The 26,786-nt window shown below is 38.0% G+C and overlaps 1 protein-coding gene across 7 annotated transcripts in view; it reads left to right on the top strand.

Annotated features, from left to right (window-relative positions):
* CNTNAP4 (contactin associated protein like 4) overlaps positions 1-26,786 on the top strand; it is a 294,017-nt gene that overhangs the window by 189,722 nt on the left and 77,509 nt on the right. For all 7 annotated transcript variants that reach the window (XM_030924957.1, XM_030924953.1, XM_030924955.1 and 4 more), the window contains 4 exons: positions 3,555-3,726; positions 12,510-12,616; positions 16,035-16,154; positions 26,263-26,460. In XM_030924957.1, the coding sequence (XP_030780817.1) occupies positions 3,555-3,726; positions 12,510-12,616; positions 16,035-16,154; positions 26,263-26,460 (597 nt within the window). The remainder of the gene's footprint in view (positions 1-3,554; positions 3,727-12,509; positions 12,617-16,034; positions 16,155-26,262; positions 26,461-26,786) is intronic.

Raw genomic sequence — 26,786 nt, 5'->3', positions numbered from 1 at the left:
CCGAATGACAGCAAAAGGCCTACTGCCAAACTCTGCCCTGCACTTCCCAGCCTTGTGCTTCCAGAACCAGGTTAAGGAGATCTATCTTCCAGGAAGCCCACTTAGGGGTTTCGGACTGGAAATTCTGGATCCTGGGAGTGAACTAGAGGGGAAAGGGTTCTAAGTGGACACATCACCTTTTTCTGTGAGGCCTTTTGGTACCATAGGCAAGAGCATGACTGGAGGAGGGCTAAAGTAGGGTCCATAAAATGCAAGACTGGCACAGGGACCTGGGTGGTACAGGCAGTGGGGTGATCAACTCTTGCCAACTTTAGCTGAAAGTCCTTCATCCTGCGAACAACCTCCCTCCCCAGTTCTCGGGTGAAGTGTGACAGTCGTTCACCCTGCAAAGTTCTATGTAGATGAGGCTGCTCTCTATCACTAGGATCTGTGTTGTCCAGGTGGAAAGTGTTTTTTAGATAATTCTTCAGCCAGTTCATGTTCAAGTAAAAAGTTGTTCTGTGTTGTGAGACACGTCTCATCGGTTCTCCTTCTCTCTCAATTTAACCGCAAGTTACCAGTTATTTTATCTGGGCTGTTCCAACAGCCTGGGTTATAGCTCCACTCTTTACCAGTCTTGACAGTGGCTGTCATATTGGGAGAGTGGGCTGCTCCTGGACTAGCAGCACTCTGTATATGCCGCACCAGACTTCTATTATCCAGCCATCACTTTTTACTCTGGAGTTTTTTTTCCACCCTCAAACAGGTGTTTTTCACAAAGACTGCATTGTGGTGGTACATTCTGCTCAGCTTTTATCATTTATAAATTACACATTTTAAACTTAGATTCTCTAAATTCAGAATGACTGAGTGTCTCATTTCTGTAAATTCCCCCATGGAATCTTTTGCAATGCCTAACACGCCATGCAGCACAAGCTGGGGATACTGTGTGCAAAATTCTTACATCCCCCTCCCTTGTGTAAAGCAAACATTCTCCATCCAATGAACTGACTACAGCACTGTGAAGTCTAACCTGACATCTCACTTCTGCTGCAGTGACATATAGTGATAATTTATCTGTTATCCTCAGAGGTGCTTAACATGCTGACTGCCTCCAGTAATGGATCCATCCATTAATTCAGCATTAAGTATTCTTCAGAAATCTTCCTATTTTAGGACTTTCATCTCAAATTGGGCTCAGTGCTGAACTTCTCTCTGGTATTGCATTATATTAACTTGTTGCTGCCTCTTATCATAGACTAATGAGGCTAACCTGGGTTGAACCCCGCTTTGTTCGTAGAATCTCTTGCTTATTGAACATTGTAGCTAGGAATATGAATTGCCTCATGATAGGATAGTATGCTTTCTGTAAAATTCCATGATCTTTCCTTGTGACTCTGGGTTTGCTTAGCTTTGTTCCCTACAGGCATATTGCACAATTTATTTTGTTCTGAATTCGTTTGGTATGTGTCAGGAAACGCCACCTGGAGAAAAGAAGATTAGCAGAGTTATTTGTATTCCTGGCATATTATAGCTGCTTCAAAATATTATTGAGCTATTATCCTTTCAGTTGTTACCCTAACATTCTTACTTGGCTAATAAGTCATTCAGCATACATACTGAGATTATGGTAACCATATCTTATACTACAGAAGAAATTGAAGCACTGGAAATGTGTGTAGTACCATGTACAATAAATTAACACTCAAAAAGCTTTGATGAATTTATCTTGATATATTAAATTTGAAACTTCAAAGTCTCCATTAGGTTAAAATAAAATGTTTCAGTGTCTGATAATAGTTTCAAATTTGAATGTTGTCCTTTACTTGCCATGTAAATGTATTTTGTCAGGAAAACAAAGCATTAAGGAAAAATATTATCAGTCAATTTAATTATAGTGGAAATTCACAAGTAGAAAACTAGTGTGGATTGTACAGGAATTAAGAAGTTGCTGACTCACTTCTTATTCTTTGAAATTGTGATAGTGTTTGATGATTATCATGGCAAATAAAGAGTAATTAAAAAATAACCACCCATCTAGTCTCTATGTCCACGGATTCATTTGTTTTGGTTTCTAGGTCCCACAAATAAGTGAGAACACATAATGTTTGTCTTTCTGTGCCTTGCTTATTTCACTTAACATAATGACCTCCAGTTCCATCCATGTTGTTGCAAGAGGCTGGGAAGGGTAGTGGAGTTTGGGGAGAAGTAGGGGATTTTTTTTTTTTTTTTTTTTTGAGACGGAGTCTCGCTCTATCCCCCAGACTGGAGTGCAGTGGCGCGATCTCGGCTCACTGCAAGCTCCGCCTCCCGGGTTCATGCCGTTCTCCTGTCTCAGCCTGCGGAGTAGCTGGGACTACAGGCGCCCGCCACCTTGCCCGGCTAATTTTTTTGTATTTTTAGTAGAGACGGAGTTTCACCATGGTCTCGATCTCCTGACCTAGTGATCCGCCTGCCTCGGCCTCCCAAAGTGCTGGGATTACAGGCGTGAGCCACCGCGCCCGGCCCCAGGGGATTGTTAATGGGTACAAAATACCATGAGAAAGAATGAATAAGACCTACTATTTGATAGCACAATAGGGTAACTATGGTCTTTAATAAATGTGCACTTTAAAATAACTAAAATAGTTTAATTGGATTGTTTATAAAACAAAGGATAAATGCTTGACAGGATGAATACCCCATTCTCCATGTTGTAACTATTTCACATTGCATGCCTGTTTCAAAATCTTATGTACCCGTATATACACCTACGATGTATCCATACAAATTAAAAATGGAAAAAATGTAATACATGTATTCATACTCCGTAAACTTACTATTCCACTTGGATAGAGACACATTTAGAATGCCATTAGACCACAGACAATAATGGTTAATATTATATTTATTATTTAAATAATTATAAACAAGCCTTATATAAATGTTAGAAAAAATCAATGTAAATGAAACATTCTTTTATGAGGCAAAGAATAAAATCAAACTGTGAAATATTTTTAATATGAAACCATCAAGACTTACTAAAATCCTTGTGTATATGGTTCCTTTATATATAGGAAAATGCATTAATTAATTAGATAAACAGTTGGTAATTTTATTCCAAGCCAAGAGAACCCATTTTCCAAATAGTTAGCTTTATAAATACAAAGACATTTCACCATTATTAATGTATCTTTTCTTATACATAGTACATGCTTTCATCTTTTATGTTCTTAATTGTGCAATTCAAAAGACTAAATTCCCATCTGTAAGTTATATGCAGTTTAATATTGCTGGCTGACATTTTTAGGATTCTGGAGCTAATGTTTATATTTTTCAAATCTAGATCAAGCTAATATCCTTGCACATTATTATAATACTAGTGACTTCCTGGGAATGCTATGTAAATAAAAAATTCTTTGTATGAATTTCAGTTTGTAATTTAGATCAAACTAATAATGACTGCAGTCATTATTGCCTCCTTTAATACAGAAAATAATCATATGCCTCTTTCTTTTATTTTTTAAATGAAGTTGTCCATGATACTGAATTTTGATTCTTTATGATGTGCACTGGTTTTATTTTGTTTTTATCAGGTTGTCCTGACAAAAGCTTTGGATCCAAATGTAAAAGTCCACTTGGTGGATTTCAGGGATGTATGAGGCTCATTTCTATCGGTGGCAGAGTGGTAGATCTGATTTCAGTTCAGCAGGGGTCCCTTGGGAACTTCAGTGACCTTCAGATAGACTCGTGTGGCATCTCAGACAGGTAAGGACAATCTCACTTCATTTCGACCTCCTTTCAAACTTTGGCATTGGATTAAAATTTATGTATAAGATGAACAATTATTCTCTCCTCTTCCCCATTCTTAACTGTTCCACAGGAAATGGAGTGTATTTACATTACAAATAAGAAAAAATGCACACTTTGTTTAAATGTCATGTTTTAAATGACAGAATTTGGAAGACTTGGCCATGTTATGTATGGCTTCATATGTACACATGCTACCAGTTCGCGAAAGATACTGTTGATGCTGCTGTAATTTTAGACAAGTATAGATGTGTTAAAAAAAATATGTCATTAAACTCAATATATTAAGGCACTTGAACAGTAAAATTGATCATCAGGTACCAATACATTTGAGACTATGTGGTTAGTTATCAAACTGGCATTTGCCACCCTGACAGCGGAATATTTTCCAAGGCAGGGGAATTCAACTGGTTGCACTTCTCCTAATGTTCCTCTTTAACAACCCATTACCATCTTCTCTGCAGGGAAAATGAAAACAAACTTCTCTAGAGAAGCTTGGGGTTGTGGTATTGATCAAGGTATAGGATGACCAAAGAGTTTCAACAAGAGCATCAGTACAGGACATGACAAGGCAGGACTTGAGAGTTAATTGTGGAGGACAAATCACCTTAAAAATAATATATATTTTTGGCCGGGCGTGGTGGCTCATGCCTGTAATCCCAGCACTTTGGGAGGCCAAGGCAGGTGCATCACCTGAGATCAGGAGTTCGAGACCAGCCTGGCCAACCTGGTGAAACCCCATCTCTACTAAAAATAAAAAAAGTAGCTGGGTGTGGTGGCAGTTGCCTGTAATCCCAGCTACTTGGGAGACTGAGGCAGGAGAATCACTTGAACCAGGGAGGCGGAGGTTGCAGTGAGCCGAGTTCACACCATTGCACTCAAGCCTGGGTAACAGAGCAAGACTCTGTCTTAAATAAATAAATAAATAAATAAAATTTTTTGAGACAAGATCTGGCTCTGTTGCCCAGGCTGGAGGGCAGTGGTGCGATCTTAGCTTACTGCAACCTCCACCTCCTTAGCTCAAGCCATCCTCCTGTCTCAGCCTTCTGAGTCGCTGGGACTACAGGCACACAACACCAGGCCTAGCTAATTTCTGTATTTTTTTGTAGAGACAGGGTTTTGCCATGTTGCCCAGGATGGTCTCAAACACTTGAGCTCAGGCTGTATGCCCACTTCAGCCTCCCAGAGTGCTAGAATTACAGGTGTGAGCCACTGCACCCAGCCAAAAATAATAATTAATAGTTAGTAATAATTGAAACCTGTGGTTAGGCATGAGCAACTATAGCTAAGTCATCTTGCCAGTCATGCTTTAATATCAAGGCTGTTAATTTTAATTACTGAGTTTAATGGAATGTCATAACCATTACAGATTAAACAATTTTTAAAACAGTGTGACCAAATTAGCCTCTACCCTGTAGTAATGTTCAATATGTATTTTGAATAAATACATAAATTAGGAGGTTCAAAAGTAACTTTTTACTTTTATGAGACATTTTGTCAACAAAAAGACTCTTCTATTTGTATCCAGCAGACCACTCAGTAATATTTGTCATTCCTGTTTTGAACACTGATAGATACTTCATGATGTCCAGAAAGCAGCAATAATCACCATATTTAGCAATAAGAGTAGGAGGACATAATTTCCTCCCCACAAATACTCATTTATTTATTTAAAACAATTTGCAGAGAAAACAATTCTTTCTATAATGAAAGATGATATGAAAAGAGAGAATTTAGACATTAAACCTCAACTGGCTTGATTTGGGGATTGAATGACTTCTGGGTCCATTTGTTGCAAACTTGTCCATAGTTACCACCTTAACAGCTCTGGAACCTAAAACCTGATTTGGGGGAGGGCACACAGAGAGGCTTTCTGGGCCTAGCTTCTCAATATAAGGCTTGCCCACAGAGGCAGGGACTCCCCAACCCCTGATGGGGAGCAGCCATCAGGGAAACTGGCAGGGAGAGGTTCAGTCATGCACACTGAGTGGTAGTGCATGCTGATGATCTTGGATTGCAGAACATTCATTTGGTACAAGTACCCTTTGTCCTATGTGGACATGTTCTGGAGCTGCCATTTCACACACGGACTCCCGGTTGCCTACTTTCTGAAGGTACATACTTTCTGTAAAATAGAGGACCATCAGCACATTTGGAGAATATATCACTTTAGTGCTATACCTTAAAAATGCTTTTCAGAAATAGTAAATTATGGGTAGACCTTGACTATACATGTTTCTTTTTAAAAGACGCTTTAGGCTAACAGTAACCCTAACAATCTTAAAAATATAGCAGAAATCAAAGTAACATTTGCATACTTTTTAAATTTCCAGGTGTATCTCTGAACCTGTTGTCTTACACTCAGAAGAAGATATATATTTAGTTTGGTCTTATATGCTATACCTACTGACATGGGATCCCAAGATGGATGGCATTCCAAGAATTAAATGGAGCCTTTTTAAAAAAAGTCTGTGTACCAGGCCTTATGCTAAGCACTTAACATGAATGAGCATTTAAATCAAGCCTCACAAAATCTCTTGGAACCTGTTCTTAATAGTGTTTGTTTCCTATAAATATGGAAACAGATGCACAGAGAGAATAAGTTGGCTAAAATGACATGGCTAAGAAAAGGCAGAGCCCAGCCTCTAGCCCAAGCACCGTGGATCCAGGGAAGTCTCCCTGAAATGTTTGCCTGCCATGCCATGCAGCACCTCTGGGTGCAAGTTAACATTTGGGGTGTTTAATATTTAATACATGCATAATAAATGTATCATTTGTTGGTTCAATAAACTATAATTAAAAATAGGCAGTAACAGCCAGCCAGACACAGTGGCTCACACCTGTAATCCCAGGACTTTGGGAGGCCAAGACGGGTGGATCACCTGAGGTCAGGAGTTCAAGACCAGCCTGGCTAACATGGCGAAACCCCGTCTTTACTAATAATATATATATATATAATAACAAAGTCGAGCGTGGTGGTGCACACCTATAATCCCAGCTCCTCGGGAGGCTGAGGCAGGAGAATCGCTTGAACCCAGGAGACGAAGGTTGCAGTGAGCCAAGATTTTGCCATTGCACTCCAGCCTCAGCAACAAGACTAAAACTCCGTCTCCAAAACCAAAACCAAACAAAAAAACAGGCAGTAATGTTAAAAACATTAACAATCTGACAGGAACTTAAAACAAGGCAGGTTTTTAAAAAACTATAATTGACTCTAAGTTGGCTCAAACCTACACATAAAGGTGTAAATACAAATACACGTGTTCACATTCATACCACATGGCTATTCACACACAGTCTCTACACACGTGCACCAATGTGGCCTTTGCACACCGTTTCTCTCACATGGACACACTCATATGCTCATTCACATAGCCCAAAGCTCCTTACACATTCACACACCATCCTTACACACGTTTATACAACTCACATATTAATCTTTACTCATGCACACTCACATGAACACAACCATCGTTTTACACTTCTACACTCATGAATCATTCCCACACGTCTTATATTCACATCTTCCTTTTACAGAGTCACTCCCTACATACACACACACACACACACATACACACACACTTGGAAGCCCTCCCCTTGTCCTCTGTGGACATGCAGCAGGGTGGCCCTCAGTCCAGGGACTTCGGAGAGGGATGGCTGAGGGGTGAGTACAGAACTGAAAAGGCAGCTGCTGTCCAGGTCCCCACATCTGGGGCCGAAATGTGAGTGGGGCCGGGGCAGGAGTGATGGCTACTAAGACAAAAATTCTTAAGAAGTTGCTTGGGCGTAAAACACTTATTAAAGGAAATTGTTAAGTATATCATTTGGTATCAAAGCACACCTGGGCTGCAGAGAGACCACTGACAGGAACTAACAGGCTGTTGAGTGACATTATACACCTTGTGACCTTAGCAAGCCCAGTACCCAACTCCTGGCTTCCTTGCCTCCAGCCTCTGCACCTCCATCACCTGTCCTTCCAATCCACTTCTGTTACCCAGCCCTCGGGCTCTGGCCTCCAGCCTCCATGGCACCATCCTCCATAGGCCCGTTGTTTTCCTCCTCGTTTCTGGTGGAGTTTCTACCTGCCTACCTTCCCTCCCCTCTTCTCCATGGAGTCCCCAAGCCTACCCTTTGTTCCTTACACTGACATACGGGGTTTATTCCAGTTGATTTGAAGATCATGGTGTTATTCTGCCTCCTCTAATACTGCAGGCATGGTCCTTTTGGAGGCGAGCGCTAGGGACATGGGGAGCTTGGTTCTTGTCGATATCAAAGTTTTGAGGGAGAATGTAAGATTTGAAAATTGTGGTGGTCACCATTATCCTAGCACTCACTGGCACTTAGGTTTATTTCCCTAAATGTGATAATGTTGTATAGAGCTTACTTCAATATTAATTCCAGCACATCTTTACATTGTATGAAAGCTTTTGAAATTTACATTGTAATAGACCAGGAATCAGGAGAAATCAAAACCTTACTATCACTTTAGGTTTGGGTATATTGATGTAAGAATTTGTTCAAGTTCACAAGCAATGAAAATGATGGCAGTGTCCAAGGAAAAGCTTTAGTGGCTAGAGAAAATGGGTTAATGAATTGTCTTATCTTGTATTGTAGTGAGTAGGGAGGAGAAAAGTGTAAAATACAACAGTTTAGAACATTTGGTGAGAATGAGTACTATAGAACATAAATTGCCATAGGTTACCGGTAGTAAACATTACGATAATGTAATGACTTTAAATAAAAGTCACAATTTAATCTTTCACATTTGAATTAAAATTATGAAAAATCTGGTCTAATAAGAATCAAGAAAAATGGACTCAGTTGGTCTTTTTGAAGCAGATCAAATAGAAATAGCATATGTATCACAGCCTTTTAAGAGTCATTCTTTTGGATTTTAGGCAAAGCCACTTATATTGAACTCCTTTTAAAACATGGTTTGAGGTTTGCTACAGAATAACCTTTGGTTTTCTGTTCCTGCATTAGTTTGCTAAGGATAGTGGACTCCAGCTCCATCTATGTTCCTGCAAAGGATGTGATCTCATTCTTTTTTTATGACTGCATAGTATTCTATGGTGTCTATGTACCACATTTTCTTTATCTGGTTTATCACTGATGGGCATTTAGGTTGATTCCGTGTCTGCCATTGTGAATACTAATGCAATGAATACAACGTGTTCTTACTTATAAGTGGGAGCTAAATGATGAGAACACATAGACACAAAGAAGGGAACAACACATACTGGGACCTGTTGGAAGTTGGAGGGTGGGAGGAGGGAGAGGATCAGGAAAAATAACTAATGGGTAGTAAGCTTTATACCTGGGTGATGAAATAATCTGTACAACAAACCCTCATGACACAAGTTTACCTGGTAACAAACCTGCACGTAAGTTACCCCTGAACTTAAGAGTTAAAAAAATAAAAAGACATAAATATACTCCATAGGGGGAAATAAAAGCCTTTTCTGAATAATGTCATTTCTGGTTTGATTACCAATTAGAATTGTTATTGTTTTAATATTTTAAAGTCTTCCTGTTTTTACACATTGTCATTGATTTGAAATGCTTAAAATTAAATAAATCATGACACATTTTTGAATGAATTCCTGTGAATCTATAAAAATGCTAAATATGTATAAACTTAATGGATATGAAGAGATGGTCATTATTAATTTCTGGTTTCTTAAAAAGCAGATTGTAAAGTAGCATTTCCTTATGATTATATTTATGGACATACACACAGATCTGTGAGTTTGTAGTGGTTGTTCATACACAGTGAGATGTCAATGACATTTCTTTTTTATTTTTTCCTGGATTGTTTAATTTCTGTACAGTGGACATCTCTTTTTTTGTAACCAGGAAAAATACATAATATTGTTTTTAGTTAAAAATTGGAAAAAATTCTGTAAGCAAAACATGAAGTTTCCATCCTTTGTTTTAATAAAGGAGATGGCAGACCTGTAATCCCAGCACTTTGGGAGGCCGAGGTGGGCAGATCACGAGGTCAGGAGATCGAGACCATCCTGGCTAACTTGATGAAACCCTGTCTCTACTAAAAAATACAAAAAATTAGCTGGGCGTGGTGGTGGACACCTATAGTCCCAGCTACTCGGGAGGCTGAGGCAGGAGAATGGCGTGAACCCGGGAGGCGGAGCTTGCAATGAGCCGAGATCGCGCCACTGCACTACAGCCTGGGCAACAGAGCGATACTCTGTCTCAAAGAAATAAAAATAAAAATAAAAATAAAGGAGACGGCAGAAACCCTATTATGAATATATTCTTGGCGGGTTTTGTAGATTTTTTTAAAATCTGGGATTTTTTTGTAGATTTTTTTTTTTTTAATGAGGCATTTAAAGCCTTGGTCTCTTGCTATGTTTCATTCTGAATCCTAAAAGGGATCAATAATTTGATCAGGGCTGTTTGATTAAGTTCCCGAACTGTTTGCTCCTGGTGCTCTAGCTGTCTCAGTAACTTTTTACTGCACCTCTAAGCCGAAAGATAGACCTAACACTTTGATTTTAAAAGTGGTTTAGCTACGAATAATTTAATAAGTATTTATTCCTTACAACTGGCTAACAGTGTCAGCGAGATGAGGCCATCTGTGTTTGCTTATTGGTGCTTAAAGAAGTTAGGTTCCTACCTCCCCAGAGACTGGGAAATAGGGGCTGTATCTTTCTTAATGCTTACATTTCAAAGAGGTGGTTCCCAGGTCCTTGAAAGACATTCCTGGGTTGTAAAACTGGCAAGAGGCTGGGAGAAGATTTATATCTGAAAGGGGCAAAGAAAGAATTGATCACGGAAAGTTTTCTGAAGTAAAGGCTCTAAGATAAGGGAGGTCAAGTGCCTATAGTCACCAAGAAACCTATCCAAATTGTGATTAAGCTGAGGGGATTGTTAGTGCCATTTTAGTCCTTATAAATCAGGGGGAAAAAAATCCATAATATCCTTTTCAGTTAAAATTGGAAAAATTCTGTAAGCAAAACAGGAAGTTCTCCTCCTTAGTTTTAATAAAGGAGATGGTAAAAACCCCATCACAAATATGTTCTTGCAGGTTTTGTAGTTTATTTGGTTGTTAATCTGTAATGAATGAGGGCATTTAAAGTCTTGATCTCAATGTACCTTTCATTCTACATCCTAAAAGTCATCAAAAATCTGATTAGGGCTATTTGAGTCAATAACGAAACGTTCCAAACTTCTTCATCTATGGTGCCCTATGTGTCTCGGTAATTTTCACCGTGCCCCTAGGCCAAAAGACATTCCTAACACTAGAAATATATCCCTAACCTTAAAAAGTGGTTCGGGTCCAAAAAACTTAACAAATATGCCATAACAACCTAGGAACCTTTTGAAAAAAGTGATATACATGATTTGGAAAATAATTATTTTTAATTAAACACAATTACTTAGTATTTGGACATGTGTGGCTGCTGAACACACCACCGTTTCTCAAGACTTGAAATCAGATCAGATTCCAGTGCCAGATGTGGAGGCGAAAGCCTGTAATCCCAGCTACTCCAGAGGCTAAGGCAGGAGGATACAGGAGGCAGAACCCTGCTCAAACCCAGGAGGCAGAGCTTGCAGTGAGCCGAGATGGTGCCGCTGCACTCCAGCCTGGGCAACAGTGAGACTCTGTCTCAGAAAAAAAACTACCAAAGCAACAACAACAACAAAAAATAGATGAGACTCCACTAGCCTCATATTTTTGTTCAATGTTGATTTCACGTGGTACTTGCTTTTTAAAAAATCAGTTACGGCCGGGCGCGGTGGCTCACGCCTGTAATCCCAGCACTTTGGGAGTCCAGGGTGGGCGGATCACGAGGTCAGGGGATCGAGACCATCCTGACTAACACGGTGAAACCCCGTCTCTAATAGAAATACAAAAAATTTAGCCGGGCATGGTGGCGGGCGCCTGTAGTCCTAGCTACTCGGGAGGCTGAGGCAGGAGAACGGCGTGAACCCGGGAGGCGGAGCTTGCAGTGAGCCGAGATCGCGCCGCTGTACTCCAGCCTGGGCGACTGAGCGAGACTCCGTTCAAATAAATTCATAAATAAATAATCAATTACTAAAACCCTGCTCCTCAAGGATAGGATGTGATTAAAAGGAATATATAATGATCTAATGTTGAAACTAAATTACCTCAAGCTAGTTAGTAAGTCACACAGTGTTTGATAGGTGCTGAGTATGACAGATATTTCTCTTGAAGACTTAAATTATCCTGGGAGTCCCTGTGAGTTCTATTTTGCACCTTAGAGCACCCCGACACACTGCTTGAAATTTGTGAGCCTATACTGTGTATTCTCCTACATTCCTAGAAGTATACCTCAAGTGAAGAAAGATATTCCTCTGTCTTCCTTTTACCTTTTCTTCTATCTTTATTCCTTCTCCTTTCAGAGTTCGAACAATGTAGCAATTCAGTGTGATAAAGTGTTATTTCATGTATGCTATGGATATTTCTGCCAACATATTGAATCCATGTTATGTCACTTAGGGAAAATGAAGGGCTCTGATATAGTGAGACATGTTGAAAATTAAGCAGTCACAACTACCTGAGAATTGGCTGAAATCTGATGAATGTATTGATCTAAGGTTTAGTTTTGTGATTAAAGTGATTAACAACAGACTGAAGCATCATTAGTCATTATGTTATAGTTGAAATCCGTCTTTCTCATGACCATGTATAAATGGTCAATACTTTAAGATATCTTAAAATGGAAACTGGTGATTGTATCTGAACCTTCTTTTAGGTGTTCCCCCAACTACTGTGAACACGGTGGGGAGTGTTCCCAGTCCTGGAGCGCCTTTCATTGTAACTGTACCAACACTGGTTACAGAGGAGCTACTTGCCATAACTGTAAGCGGAACACATCTGCTTTTTCTTGCCCCTGTGTTGGTTTCTTTGTCCCATTTCCCTTTTCATTGCTGTGTGTATATTATGTCTGTTCTGTGCAAACTCAGCATCCAGTTGTTAATCCACATCTCATTTCATAAAGTAGTCAAGATAGCCTATAGAAGTACATAATATTAAACAGGTGAGAAAAGAGGATACCTGGCAAAGGGAAAATACATATAGAAGATGAAAGGTAGCCAAGGATCGAAAACAAATAAAATGCAGAAGGTGAATTTTGTTATCTTGCTCTGTTACTTGAATTGGGCCAGCATTTTGACACTAAACTTTCTAGAAGGCACAGTACAAGTACATGCTCAGTTACCAAATTCTTATTATTCATGCAATTAAACAAAGAGATTCTCAGAAACAACCCTGGTTGGACTGGGGTGGGGTGGTTTGTGGCATGAAGATTCAGATATCCAATAGGGACTAGATGTCATGGTCTATTAGGAGAGCTGTAACATAATGCCGTAGCCTAGGTTATTTACAAACTGCAGAAATGTATTTCTCACCGTTCTGGAGGCTGAGAAGTTCAAGATCAAGATGCCAGCAGATTAGGTGAGGGTGTGCTTCCTGCTTCATAGACTTCCATCCTCTCACGGTGTCCTCACATGGCGGAAGGGCTGAGGGATCTCTCTGGGAAATCTTTTACAAGAGCACTAAATCCCACTAATGAGGGCTTCACTCTCATGGCCTAATCACTTCACTAAGGCCCCACCTCTAAATACCACCATATTGGGGACGAAGTTTCAACATATGCATTTTGAGAGGACACAAACCTTCAGTCTATTGCACAGATAATCCTTATATTATCTTGCAACCCTATTTAATGAGGGTGATAAGGAAAAGGGTGGTGGATAATGATTAAATTATGGTGGTAGATAAATAGTTAATTTTATTCAATACTTTCTAAATGCCAGGTATGGATCTAATATTTTATATGTCCTAGCTCGTTTAATTCTGATGGTCACCCTAGTAGGTGAATGCTATTATAGGCAACTTACTTATAAAGAAATAGATATTAATCTACTTGTTCAAGGCTACTTAAAATAGTTGAGGCAGAGTGAGGATGTGAACTTGTGACGTCATCTTCTAGAGCCTGGGATAACAACCAATATCCCTTTTTTCCTATATTACAAATCATGAAATTTTTTTCTGATGAAATGGCTTGCATGTGTTGTGAGGTTCATGTTATTTCATTGTCCAGTTGTTCCGGGGCACAGATGGGAAGACCAAAATGCCCATTTTTCTGCCATTTTTTCTGATTATTACTGACATTTCTGAGCAACTGAACTAATACTACCTCCTGTATCCTTGACTTAAGACATGGGTGTTAGGTACAAAGCCATCCGTCTCACCACCTTTTGTCTATTACACTGTGCTCCTGCCAGAGTTGAGATTGGAATCCTGGGCTCCCAGCTCTGGGGGCCTGCACAGAGGACCCTCAGAAGCCCTGATTCGATACTGGGGAGGACATCACCAAGAGAATCTCCCAGCTCTACCACTATTGCTGGAGTCATTCCTGGGCATGAATTGTGTATGTTGAGGTGCTTCATAAGATTGTTATGAAGAATATTAGCTGGTAATAAAGCCACACCTCATCTGTACCCAGAAGCCAACACCTCACCTGTACCCACATGCCAAGTTATTTGACCCAGGACATCCAGCTAGTGAAGGGACAGTATATTTTAATTCTTTATATCCTCCATTATCCCCATGTAGTAACTAACTCAAAACAGAAAGCTATTCAGTGTTTTCATTGACTATTCATTTTAATTGTTATCAATGACTGAATCTAAATATAAACTAAACAACTCTGAAGACAAAAATTAGATAATAAATAGAGTTACTTTCATCTGTGACCCACAATTTGATCCAATAATTTAGTTTAATTTATTAGGTTCTTGAGAAGACAGCTCTAATACAGTTGAAGGGTTTTTGCCCATAACTATTCTGAGAAATGGAGCCAGAACGACAGTCTTGGCAACAGTGGAGGGCAGGAGATGGAATTTGCTACAAAGCCTTATTAGGAAGTAATCGGTAAACAGTCATGTTATAAAAAGTCAAGCCATGCACATAAATCAACAGTCATGCTATAAAAAGTCAAGCCATACACATAATTCAGAAGTCCTTCCAAGTATTCTTATCCAATCCTTTTCCACAACCAGTCCCACCACAAAGTTAGGATATTCTGCCAAACTCTTTCAAGGACTTTATGAACATATGCGTGTGTACATTGAAATGTATAAACTAGTCATTTTTACATACCCATGTCAGTGCACAAAATGCAAATGTGACTGGAAAATGAACCATGCTTATATCTCTATCAGCATGATATATAATAAGAACAAAATAAAACCATCATACTGTGGAGAAGTGTGGAAGTAAATTTACATGATTACTTGAAATTTTGGTAACATTGAACAAATTAGCCATAGTATTTCACGTTGTCTAAACACTCATTAACATAATTTTCAAAACTAAAATAGATTCAGGGGCAAATATTCAGGGGATTGTTTATTTCTCGTTTCACAGAATAAAATGCTTAACAGAAGCTATTGGTATAATTGACCCAGTGTTCAATGAGAAGTGTGCATTATACACAAGTGTTGATATGAAACTTTGTACATAGCAAATTTAGGATTATATAATTAAAAACATCCAAACGTCCGATTATGGATCTAACACATTACACATTGAAACCACTTGAGGGCATAGTTCATACAAGTATTTCTTCTGCTTTGAATTTTAATTATCTTGAATTCTCATTATGGCATTGGTGAGAGTTTCTTTTGTAAATTACTCTAGAAATTATTGATGAGTAGTTTTGTGAATGACATTTGTTTTGTGAAAAAATATTTTATCTATAGTTAATTTTCTGTGGGAATGGAGTATAGTTATAACATGATTTAAAATGTTTCTATTATATAATTATTGGCTAACAGCAGATTATTTAAGGAGGTTACACTGTTGTGCTTCAGACATTAGGTTATTACAAGGTGCTACTAGAATTAGAAATTCCAAAATGTGTGCCGCAAGATAAGTTATGACATTATACTTACAAGGCTCTAACATTTAAACACCTACCTTCTCTTTCCTTGTTCTTCAGAATATCAAAGTGGCTAAATTTTGGTTTTGACCAAGTGATTTCATTTTCATTTAGTGATTTTAAGAAGTCATAAAATCAACCTCATTTTTTCTGTCAAATCACTTTCATCCATGTTAATTTTAAAAAAGAATGAGTTTTGTTTTAAAGTAAGTTTTGCTTTTCTCCTGGTCAGTAATGTACATATTAAATTTCAAGACTTGCAGTATTTCATGTCCAAAATAAAAATTGAGATTCATTTCATGCTATTCCATTAATGATGTTTTTTTTTTAAAGCTATCTATGAGCAGTCATGTGAAGCCTATAAGCACAGAGGAAATACTTCAGGGTTTTACTATATAGATTCAGATGGAAGTGGTCCCCTGGAACCATTTCTTCTATATTGCAATATGACTGGTGAGTTAATCGGCTTTTATTTTATAGTTAAATTTGCATGCATGTTTTAAATATGCAAAATTAAAATGAAATAAGCAGAATGTTGACCTAATTTGCAACTTGATTAAAATGTGTATTGTTCCTTAGAAAAACTGAACGTAAATCTTAAAAAAATAGTTAAATGGTAATGACTTTAAATATCTTTTTTAATGCATGTGGCATCTGTGTAAAACATCTAATAATAAATGTTTCCAATTATGTCCCCAAACAAAAAGGATAGATTATTTCTGGGAGAAGATTGATACATGTCAAACTTTGAAGAATATTTACTTTTTAAATGTATGTAAACATAAAGCTTACATCTTCTTGAATTCTTTACTTACATGAATTTACATAGAAATTAATAAACATGGGAAATGTGTTTGATTAAATGCAATATTCATCCATAATTTAAAACACTCAACAAATTGCCAATAGAAGGAAGTTTCCTTATTTTGATAAAGACCAGAAAACCTTATAGCATATACTAGTTTACAGTGGAATTTGAAAGCTTTTCCTGTTACCGCCTTTAATACCATCGTCGTCACCATTGTATGGGAGGTCCTAGACAGTGAAATAAAGGAAGAGAAAGAAATGAAAAACATAAGTGTTGGGGAAAAAAAAGACTAAGATTCTCATTATTCATAGATAATCAGGTTATGTATTAAAATACTCTAAACAATTTACAGATAAACTATTAAGATTAGGATTGCCATTGAACAATAAATACAATTTTATTTTTGTATATCAACAATAACAATTAGAAAATAAACTTTCAGGAGATCATATTTTCAATGGCACAAAATGCCTCAAACACAGGGTAGTAAATCTAATGAAAGATGTACAAGGTTTCTACACAGATAAGTATAAAATGCCCTTTAGATGAACTGATATCCTAAATAAATGGAGGAATATAAAATGTTCATTGATCATGCCTGTAATCGCAGCACTTTGGGAGGCCAAGGCAGGTGGAGACCATCCTGGCCAACATGGCAAAATCTCGTCTCTACTAAAAATACAAAAATCAGCTGGGTGTGGCGCGCGCTTGTGATCCCAGCTACTCAGGAGGTTGAGGCAGGAGAATTGCTTGAACCCAGCAGGTGGAGGTTGCATTGAGTTGGGATTGTGCCACTGCACTCCAGCCTGGTGACAGAATGAGACTCAATCTCAAAAAAAACAACAAAAAAACAAAACAAAAAGTTCATTGATTAGAAGACTCAATATTGTATAATATCAGTTCTTCCAAACTAGATATTGATTCAGTGCAAACCTAAATTAAAACTCAAGCAGGGTGTTTGTTTATAGGTTGGTGTGATTATTTTGGTGAAAATCAACAAGCATATTCTAAAATTCATGAGTAAATACGAAGAGGCAAGAAGAACCAAGTCAATCTTGAAGAACAAATTTGAAGGATTCAACTCTATTAGATAGATATAGACATTATACAGATAGCGATGTAAAGCTGTATTTAGCTGTCGCAAAGATAAATAAGCCAATAAAAACAAAATAGGGAATTTATAAACAGATTCACTCATATATGGATAATTGATTTATGGCCAAGGTGGCATTGATATGTAATGAAGGAAAGATGGTCTTTTCAACCAGTAGTGCTGCTGGAAATTGTATTTAAATGTCAGTAAAAGGAGTATTGATCTCTTCCTCATCACACACACACACACACACACACACACACACACACACACACAATAGATTCTAGATGAACTGTGCTGTCCAACATGGTAGCCACTAGCCAGTGCCTATTTAAATTCTAATTTAATTAAAATTAATTACAAAACAAAATTACTGCATTTTAAAAATTTAAACTTAAATTTAAAAAATTTAACTAAAATAGGATTAAATTACAGCTGGATACAGTGGCTCACACCTGTAATCCCAGCACTTTGAGAAGCCAAGGCGGGGGCATCATTTGAGCCTAGGAGTTCGAGACCGGCCTGGGCAACATAGTGAGACCCCATCTCTATTTTTCTTTTTTTAAGTTTACTTTCTGAGTCTCTCTGGCTGCATTTTAACTGCTTTATAGCCTCCCGTGGCTAGTATGGAGTGTATCATTGTAGATGTAGAACCTTATGATTTGCTGAAAGTTACTTTGAACTGAGATCAATGTAGCTGAGTGCTGTGTTAGAAGTCAATATTTTATACAGCAAAACCAAAGGAAAAGGGCAATATCATTATACCTTGAGGCAGAGGGTGTTGCAAAGGGAGATTCGGTACTTAAAATTGGGAAACGTATCTTTCAGGCGGAGGAAACAGAAACTGCCAAGTTCTGAGACAGGTGATCTTACCTGGTGTGTTTAGAAAACAGCAACAAACCTAGGATAGTGGGAGTATGGTGAGTAAGTGGGGAGTAGGAAGAGAGGGGAGAGTCAAGTAGGATGGGGAGGGGAAGAGTATGGGCTTCATGGCAATGTTGTAAGACCTTTGGTTTTTAACTCTGAAATGAGATGAGAAGACACTGAGGCATTTTAAGAAATGGTGGGATGCAATCTAACTTCCTTTAATTGGACTGCAACTGCTCCTGGGTTAGGGAATGCTTCTTCAGGAGCAGGGGTGGAAAGGAGTGAGGAGACTATGCATACCGTACTTTATAAGAGTTGGGAGACCATTTCAAGTCATGCAAAAATCCAGTACTGATTGTACCAGAGAATAGCACTGTAGATGGAGGAAAGGTGTTAGATTTTTCTCTTTGCATACCTATGATGTGTGAGAAAACAAAAAGCCAAAAGTAACCACACAGTTTTTGCCCTGGGCCATTGAGTGTTTGAACTGTTGTTATTTAAGATGCGATCAGACAAGGTTTAAGGGAAAGATCATAAGCTCTGTTTTACACATCTTTTTTTTTTTTTTTTTTTTTTTTGAGTTTGAGATGTCTGGTTTTCCACATTCAAACAAGATTCTGAGGAGGCATTTGAATTTGGGAGCGACCGCTTCTTTATAGTAATGAATGTGTGGTTCTAAAAACTGCAGGTGGTGGCAAACTCTGTGCCAACACATATTTTGGCAGAAATTGCTGTAGAATGTATCTTCAAAGTTTTTTCATTTAACACACTTGGTGGCTTCCATTTATCTCACAACCATTGAGGGCATTGCCCCATACACGAAAACAACCCAAAACAAATGGTGGTTCCTGCATATGTGTCTTCTCAATGAAGCTCTCCTGCCTGGACAGTACGAATGCCCAGACAGCACTGCGGGTGGTTCTGATCCAGAGCAACCACTGAAGTGGGTCAATGGAAAACATATCATGGATCTTCCCAAATGATTCTTATGTGTCCTTAGGTTTGGGAATCACTGTTTTAGACATCATGGGTCTCAAATTTTAGTATGCACTGGCAACTCTGGTACGTGAGAATTAAACATAACAAATGTGAGAGGACTTTACAGAGAAAAAAAGAGAAGACTTTACAAGTGTAAGATATGAATTCCAGTGCCAAAATGCTTTATTTATTTGTTTTCAGCTTGGATAGATTGGATTGTGAGTGAGATTTATGTAACAATCCACCACTGCAAACCTGTAAATTCTATGTTCCCATAAATGCATCCGGAGCTATACACATACACATGTTATAGAAAGTTTCATTCTGAAATTAGACAGTGATAGGTTGATAAATATCTCTAGCCTTTGAAGCTTTAAGAAGCACACACACACACACACACACACACACACACACACACACTCCCTATCCATTCTCATTGTTTGCAGTAGTTATGTTCTGTAAAGTAACCAGAAACACTGGATTAGAAAACACTGAACAAATTATTCCTAGCGGGAAGCACAGTATTAGTTTCCTGCAAGCCTCTGGTCACAATGGTCTCATCCACCAATCAATACATAATCTTGTTTTATGTGTGTTTCAGGTTAAAGACACCTTATTTAATACATACTGTTGATTCATTAACATTGAGCTCATGGCCAAGAGCACTGTAGCTCAAGCTTGAGCAAAGCTTATCTCACATGTGTTTTCTTTCTAAGGCTCAGTGCATGCAGCCTTCTGTGCTTAGGAACTCGACAACATTTCTGGGAGTGGGGGGCATTTTAAACAGCAAAATCACCAACTAGTAGCACAAAAATGCAAAAAATGTGGCACTTAATAGACTACAAATGAGACATTTGTTTATTGTATGAGAGCTGAAAGAAGAAAACAGTGTTTCCTTGTTCAGCTCTAACGGGGTATGTGAATGTCAGGCAGACCCAATTTTTGCGGCTCTGTATGTGTTCACAAATGACTGTGAAAGCATTGGGGTTACAAATGAATTTTAGCAAATAGGCAAATTCATAAATAATGAGAATCCATGTGTAATGAATATTGACTACATATCTTATGTTTATTATGGGTAATAATTTAGTAATTTATAGGCCATATGTATTTTTTATTATCTAAGTGATAAATTATCAATTTTATTTTATTGAATACATTATTTAAATTAAATCAACATTTACTTTTTTAATATTACATAGCAAATTAATGTACCTTATTATAGAAAATGTATCTTTGATAAACAAATTATTTGGGGAAAAAAAACTTGTAGTTAAGACTAAACAATTCTAAGAGACCTGAAGAATATGTATGTGTGTGTGTAGAGAGAGAGAAAGAGAGAACGAATTCCTTGTTTTAGGAGCTTAGATTTTGAAATGCGGTCAGATGGGTCATAGATCCCAAATGAAAAAAAAAAAAAAAAAATGACTGGAGTCACTGGAAGTATGCAGAGATTAAAGGTGCTTCATTCAGCAAGATTATGCAAAAGTATTGATGAAAAAGAGGATATTCAGAAAATTCTTAAAGCCACGTGGATAGCAAGATATTCAGAAATACAGATACCCAGAGACAGCTAAATGTCTCCAGTAGCTCTGGAATATAGGAACATATTCAAGCAAAAGTGACAACCCCAGAGTATTGTAACCCAGTGAGAAATACATGTTACTACTTGAGACTTTCCTTATTGATCTGGTTTTGCAAATGAGGAAGCCAAGAATGGGGGAGGTTAAGTGTAGGAGGTATAGCTTGAAACTCTCTTTATTGATCTGGTTTTGCAAATAAGGAAGCCAAGGCTCAGGGAGGTTAAGTGTAGCAGGGTGAAAATATTGGTAGGAATAGATCAAGCACTGGTCTCTTTTCTCACAGCCTGAAAGTTTTTCCACTAGGAAGGGTTACCTTCTATCAATATTTCATTGCTTGCAGCCAAGAACGTACCTTCTAATTATATAGATCAGGTATGGTGAAAATAAGACAAGATGCTGAATCACCAACTTGCAAATATGTGTCTTATTTAAAAATCTAGTTATTAGTCTAGAACTAGTGTCAAATGATTCCACATGTATTAAAATACCTCTAAGCATTATAAGCTAAAATATACAAAAAAAAAAAATCTTTATTTTGAATGGATGATTTCTTAAACGATGTTAAAAGCTGAAATTTCTTTGTAAACAGTTTTCCAAACATAATTTTAAAATAATTAGTTAGAATAAGGTGAATCCCAGTGGCTGTTTCTTTTTCTTTTCTTTTCTTTCTTTTTTTTTTTTTTTTTTGAGACCAAGTTTCACTCCTATTGCCCAGGCTGGAGTGCAATGGCACGATCTCAGCTCACCTAAACCTCCGCCTCCTGGGTTCAAGCATTTCTCCTGCCTAAGTCTCCCGAGTAGCTGGGATTACAGGCAGGCACCACCACGCCCAATTAATTTTGCATTTTTAGTAGAGATGGGGTTTCTCCATGTTGGTCAGGCTGGTCTGGAACTCCCGACCTCAGGTGATCTGCCTGCCTCAGGTGATCTGCCTGCCTCGGCCTCCCAAAGTGTCGGGATTACAGGCATAAGCCACTGCACCCAGCCTTCATTGCTTTTTCTACAATGAAATTGTTTCACGTTCAAGAAGTTTCTCATTATCAAACATTGCACTGTAAGGATGATTGTTCCAGAGGGAAGAAATGAGACTTTCAAGTTTTTCTAAAAGTGAAAACTCTGTGGGTTAAACTCACCCCTTCTCATGGCCCCATTACCGAGACCCCCGGGTTTAGTTTCCCTGGCTCAGTAAGTTTAGAACACAAGGCCTGGGTCTCTGCGTTATTAACAAGTACCCCATGTGCTTCTGAGATAGGAGCTCCTGAGACCATTACAGGAGAAAGCTGGAGAGCGTTAGACTTATAATAGCATAATTATTTTTACTTTAGAGATTTCAGTAATAAAGGCCTTCTTAACAGCTATGAGGGTTAATAAATAACTGTCCATTATTCAAATGCAGTCCTATTTACATCAGGTTTTGCTCCAGAAGGCTAGCTGTCTCCCCTCCTGTCTCCTGCTTTCCTTAACACAGCACTTGCTACCTGCTCTTAGTCTTTATCGCATCTATCACCTTCGGCTATTAAGCATGAAGTAACACAAGCTTTGCAACTGTATTGCTTAAACAGCATGTTTTCTCTTTGCACTGTTATCACACTAAAAAATAGCAGCCAGCCTAAGGTAAATCAAGTTCTTAATTACTCAGTTGCTTTATTTACGAATAGTGAAATCTCTTCAGGAAAAGACATGAGTAGACCCAAACTACCATTCAGTGTAGACTTTCTGCCTATTTCAGCCATCTCTTACTCATTTCCCTGTCTCCTTACCCTACCACTCTTTTTGTATTTAGTAAAAGATAATTTGTAATAAAGTAAAATCATGATTGTCATGCAGATATGAAAATAAAAGTTAAAAAATTTTAAAGATGTTTAAAAATGCATTATTACTGAAGAAATTGGAAAGATATTACAACCTGTTCAAAGGAGAATCCAAAGAAAAGACGTATCTACATGTTAGGAACACGGAAACAAATGTGCATATGGAGGCAACACTGGATTCATCCATGGTGGGGGAGGGAAGTCACTAGAACGTCAACCAGGTAGAATTTGCTTGTCTATAGACAAGAATTATTTGTTGTAAGGAAACAGTGCTTTTATTTCTAGGCAAAGACAAAAAAAAAAGTGTCTGGCAACCTACGTTAAAGGATGATTAAATGTGTCTTGGAAGTTAGAGATAGTTAATAGCTCTGAAGAGATTTAAAGGCTTATCTCTCCCAGATGCATTTGCTTATTTTCTGAGAGTAATAAAAACCTAAGGGCTTGTACCTTCTCTCCTCTAAAGAAAATTTGTGACATTCCAGAGCCAAAGTCTCTGTATCACTCTATGGAGGGGAGGAGGAGAGAGTGTGCCAGGTACCCTCTGTAAGCCCAAGCCTCATAATTTTGTGATCCTCTTCTTCCGGTACAACTCCAGCAGGCACAGCTCTAACTAGCACTCACTGCATCTGCAGGTGGGAAATTGAGGTATGAGGGATTGATGTAAATGAGATTCTCTGTGAGCGAATGGTCTCTGAGTCAGAGGTCCTCTGTGTCTGTTAGTATAGATTAGACAGGTAGGTAGGTAGTAGACAGATCAATAAACAGATAGATATAATCTGTGTATTGGCAATATAACTCCTTAACTTGCAAGTAGGGTAACATCTCAGGGCCCTTCACAGTTCCAGACTTAACATTATTTAGCAATTCTATTAGTTATCTACAATTTATAGAATTATATAACAACTCAAAGGCAACGAAAATGTCAGAGCCACTGCAGCATCTGAATCGGATAACCTAGGAGGTTGTGCTCTAATCTAGACAATGCATTGTTTTCATTCATTCATTTGTTTATTCCCTCATTTCTCCAACAAATGTCTTCTGCATTTTGTGTCAACCCTTGTGCTATGTGCTGGAGATACGATTGTTAGCAGATCAGAAATTATTGCTATTCTCATAGAGCTTGCAGACTGGTAGGAAAGACTGATAAAGTGAACCACAAAGTATTGGATTACAAATTGTGATGAAGTCTGTGTCTTTTACCACTCTTACTTCTAAACAGATGTTCGTAGAAACTTCAGATCACTCAACCATGTCTGAAAGAACAGTAAAGAGGCTCTAATTTGAGACTTTTCAGAGATTTCCAGATTAATGAAGCACATGAGGTTTGGAACCTGGCTTTTAAGGCCCCATCTCTGTTGCTCAAAATCTATTGTGACAATTTCTTTGTGTCTGTTCTGCCCTGGAAATCTAGATGGCCTGATAAGTGTGGCATCCGTTTAACATCATACCTTGTAGTGCTTTTTATTAGAGAATAAAATCACTTACAGGGACTATCATAACATTGAAATATTTTAGAATTTCAAAAGGAAACATTGATATGAGCTACTCTTTGATGGTTGCCAGGCACGGTGGCCTTGAGTCTCTTGCAACACCTTTAAAAACCTTTAGAATCAGGTGTTAATTGTGACCCAGTGGATGCTAAACTACAGGGAAGTCTCACTCAGTGTGATCCAGAAGGGAAAGAGACAAAGCTTCAAGCAGGTATATTGTCCGCCTCTCTTGGTAGCTAGCTTCTTCTTGCATGCCATTGATTTACCACAAGAAAAGGTGAATAGTTTTTTTGAACAAAAGAAACAGAGTCCAACAGAGGCTAGGCTGTCAGATTTGTCTAGTTAATAATAGCCTTAAACTTCCAATAGCCAAGGTCGAGTTGGCTGAAATTATAGAATTTCAGACCTCGTTCTGCCAATTTAATTTCCAAATTTGGAAATGGAGGCTCAGGTTTTACCTGACTCTCCTAAGGGCACAAGATGCTTGCCAGATCTGCAACTCAGATCTCTTGACGACTTCGGCATTGTACTGCTGGCCACCCGTAATTTTATTGGCTGGTAGATTAAGTTCTGTTTGAGAGCATTCTACTGTTGAAGGGTGGACTGAAATGCAAGGGGGAAATGCAAAAATAACAGCTATGTTTCGCAGAAAAATAATAATCCACACGTGGAAGGCAATAGGTCTGTGAAGTTAGTCCAGCCTCCTTTAGCCAGCCTCTCTAGTCCAAACTCTGATGACTGGGAAAGGAATGGGAATGAAATTTTCAAAGTATACCTCCTTATTTGGATTGTTGATCCATGTGAATGTCTTAGCTAAAAAGAGGGGGGCACGTTTTGCCTACTATTACTGTTTTCCTCCAATTTGGGATATTCCTCTGTATTACAGAAGAGTTATGTGACTTAACAGCATATATGTAGTGGAGTTTTGACAACTTTCACTCTGTTTTTTTGCATACTAAATCAGAGGCTTTTTGATTTATCTGTTCTTGTGTCTGCATATATCACAGAAAATATAGTATAAAGTCTATTACTGGTAAAGTTGAAGGGCAGATATCATATACCTATTGTCTGTTACAAACATTGTGGGATTTTTATTTCATCTAAGAAATTTTGGTAATCAGCATGATGGAAATGTTTACAGACATTCAGGAACCAATAGTGATAACTCTAGTATATACTCAAAGATATTTTACTTTTGTGTTAGTTGAGATGCTGTGTCAGATGCATACAATTCAAAAGAGTAACTTCCTATTGTACCATCTAACTGTGCAGATCACATGATATCAAAATGAATACGTTAAATTTAATTTTAAAAAGATGCACACTCATAGTTAAATGTTGATTACAGAGGTATATAGAGGGCTACAAAGTTTTGACTTTATTTTTGCTGATACCATGAATAGTAGTTAAGAGTAGAAAAGTGGCTCCTTACATTATGTAATATAAACTATTTCATGAATTCTGATACGCACTATTTTTCATATTGTGATATCACTGGATTTTGGATGTGTTGATGAATAATGTTTTGTAGTTATAATAGGCAGCATTTTTTCCTTTCTTGCAGTGAAATAAAATAATGATGCATCTTTAAAAAGATGGAATATCAGATTCAGTGAAATAAAATACATCACAAAAAATAATCAGATTTCCTAATATTTTTCATCATAAATATTGTGTGGCTAAATTATATGAAAATGTTAAATAAAATCACTGTAAATGCATGGCAATAGTATATATTTCAGGAAAAATAATCTCTTACTATAACTTAACAATTCTGAGAATCCATTTGTGTTGATTCTACCTCTCAGAGAAGTTTGATGATTAGAAAAATTTGACTCAGATAAAAGGTGATTTTGATTTTCTTTATTTATTTTAACTTTTGCAGACTAGTGATGGTCTCCTCTCTTTCTCCCCCCATTTCTGCATACAAGAAACTACATGGACCATCATACAGCACAACGGCTCTGAGTTAACAAGAGTCAGAAATACTAATCCAGAGAACCCATATGCTGGGTTTTTCGAGTATGTGGCCAGCATGGAGCAACTTCAGGTCACTATTAACCGTGCGGAGCACTGTGAACAGGAGTTTACTTACTACTGCAAGAAGTCACGGCTGGTCAATAAGCAAGGTCAGTAAACCATGGTGTCTGTCTTGTTGCACACATCATATCATGCACTTATTCAACGAGCTCCTGAGGATTTTAATTCTGCAAAGTGGTGGCGTCTAGCCACTGAGGGTATATGATCTCGCATTCTTAGTGAACATGTCACAGTCTGGAAGTCACAAAGATGCTTCTGCCTGAAGAAAAGAACAAGGTCAATTTACACTGAGCTTTATTCAAAGCCTTGATTGCTCTTAAACTCTCTTCCTGGCCTTAATTGGATAACTTTACAGCAGAGGCCTCCTTCTGATACTCAATGAATGCACAGTGTTTATCCCTGATAAAGGGCAAGT

The sequence above is a fragment of the Rhinopithecus roxellana genome, chromosome 20 (assembly GCF_007565055.1).
Source record: "Rhinopithecus roxellana isolate Shanxi Qingling chromosome 20, ASM756505v1, whole genome shotgun sequence".
Lineage (NCBI taxonomy): Eukaryota > Metazoa > Chordata > Mammalia > Primates > Cercopithecidae > Rhinopithecus > Rhinopithecus roxellana.
The sequence above is the reverse complement of the archived record's forward strand: the minus strand, read 5'-3'. Positions and strand labels throughout refer to the sequence as shown.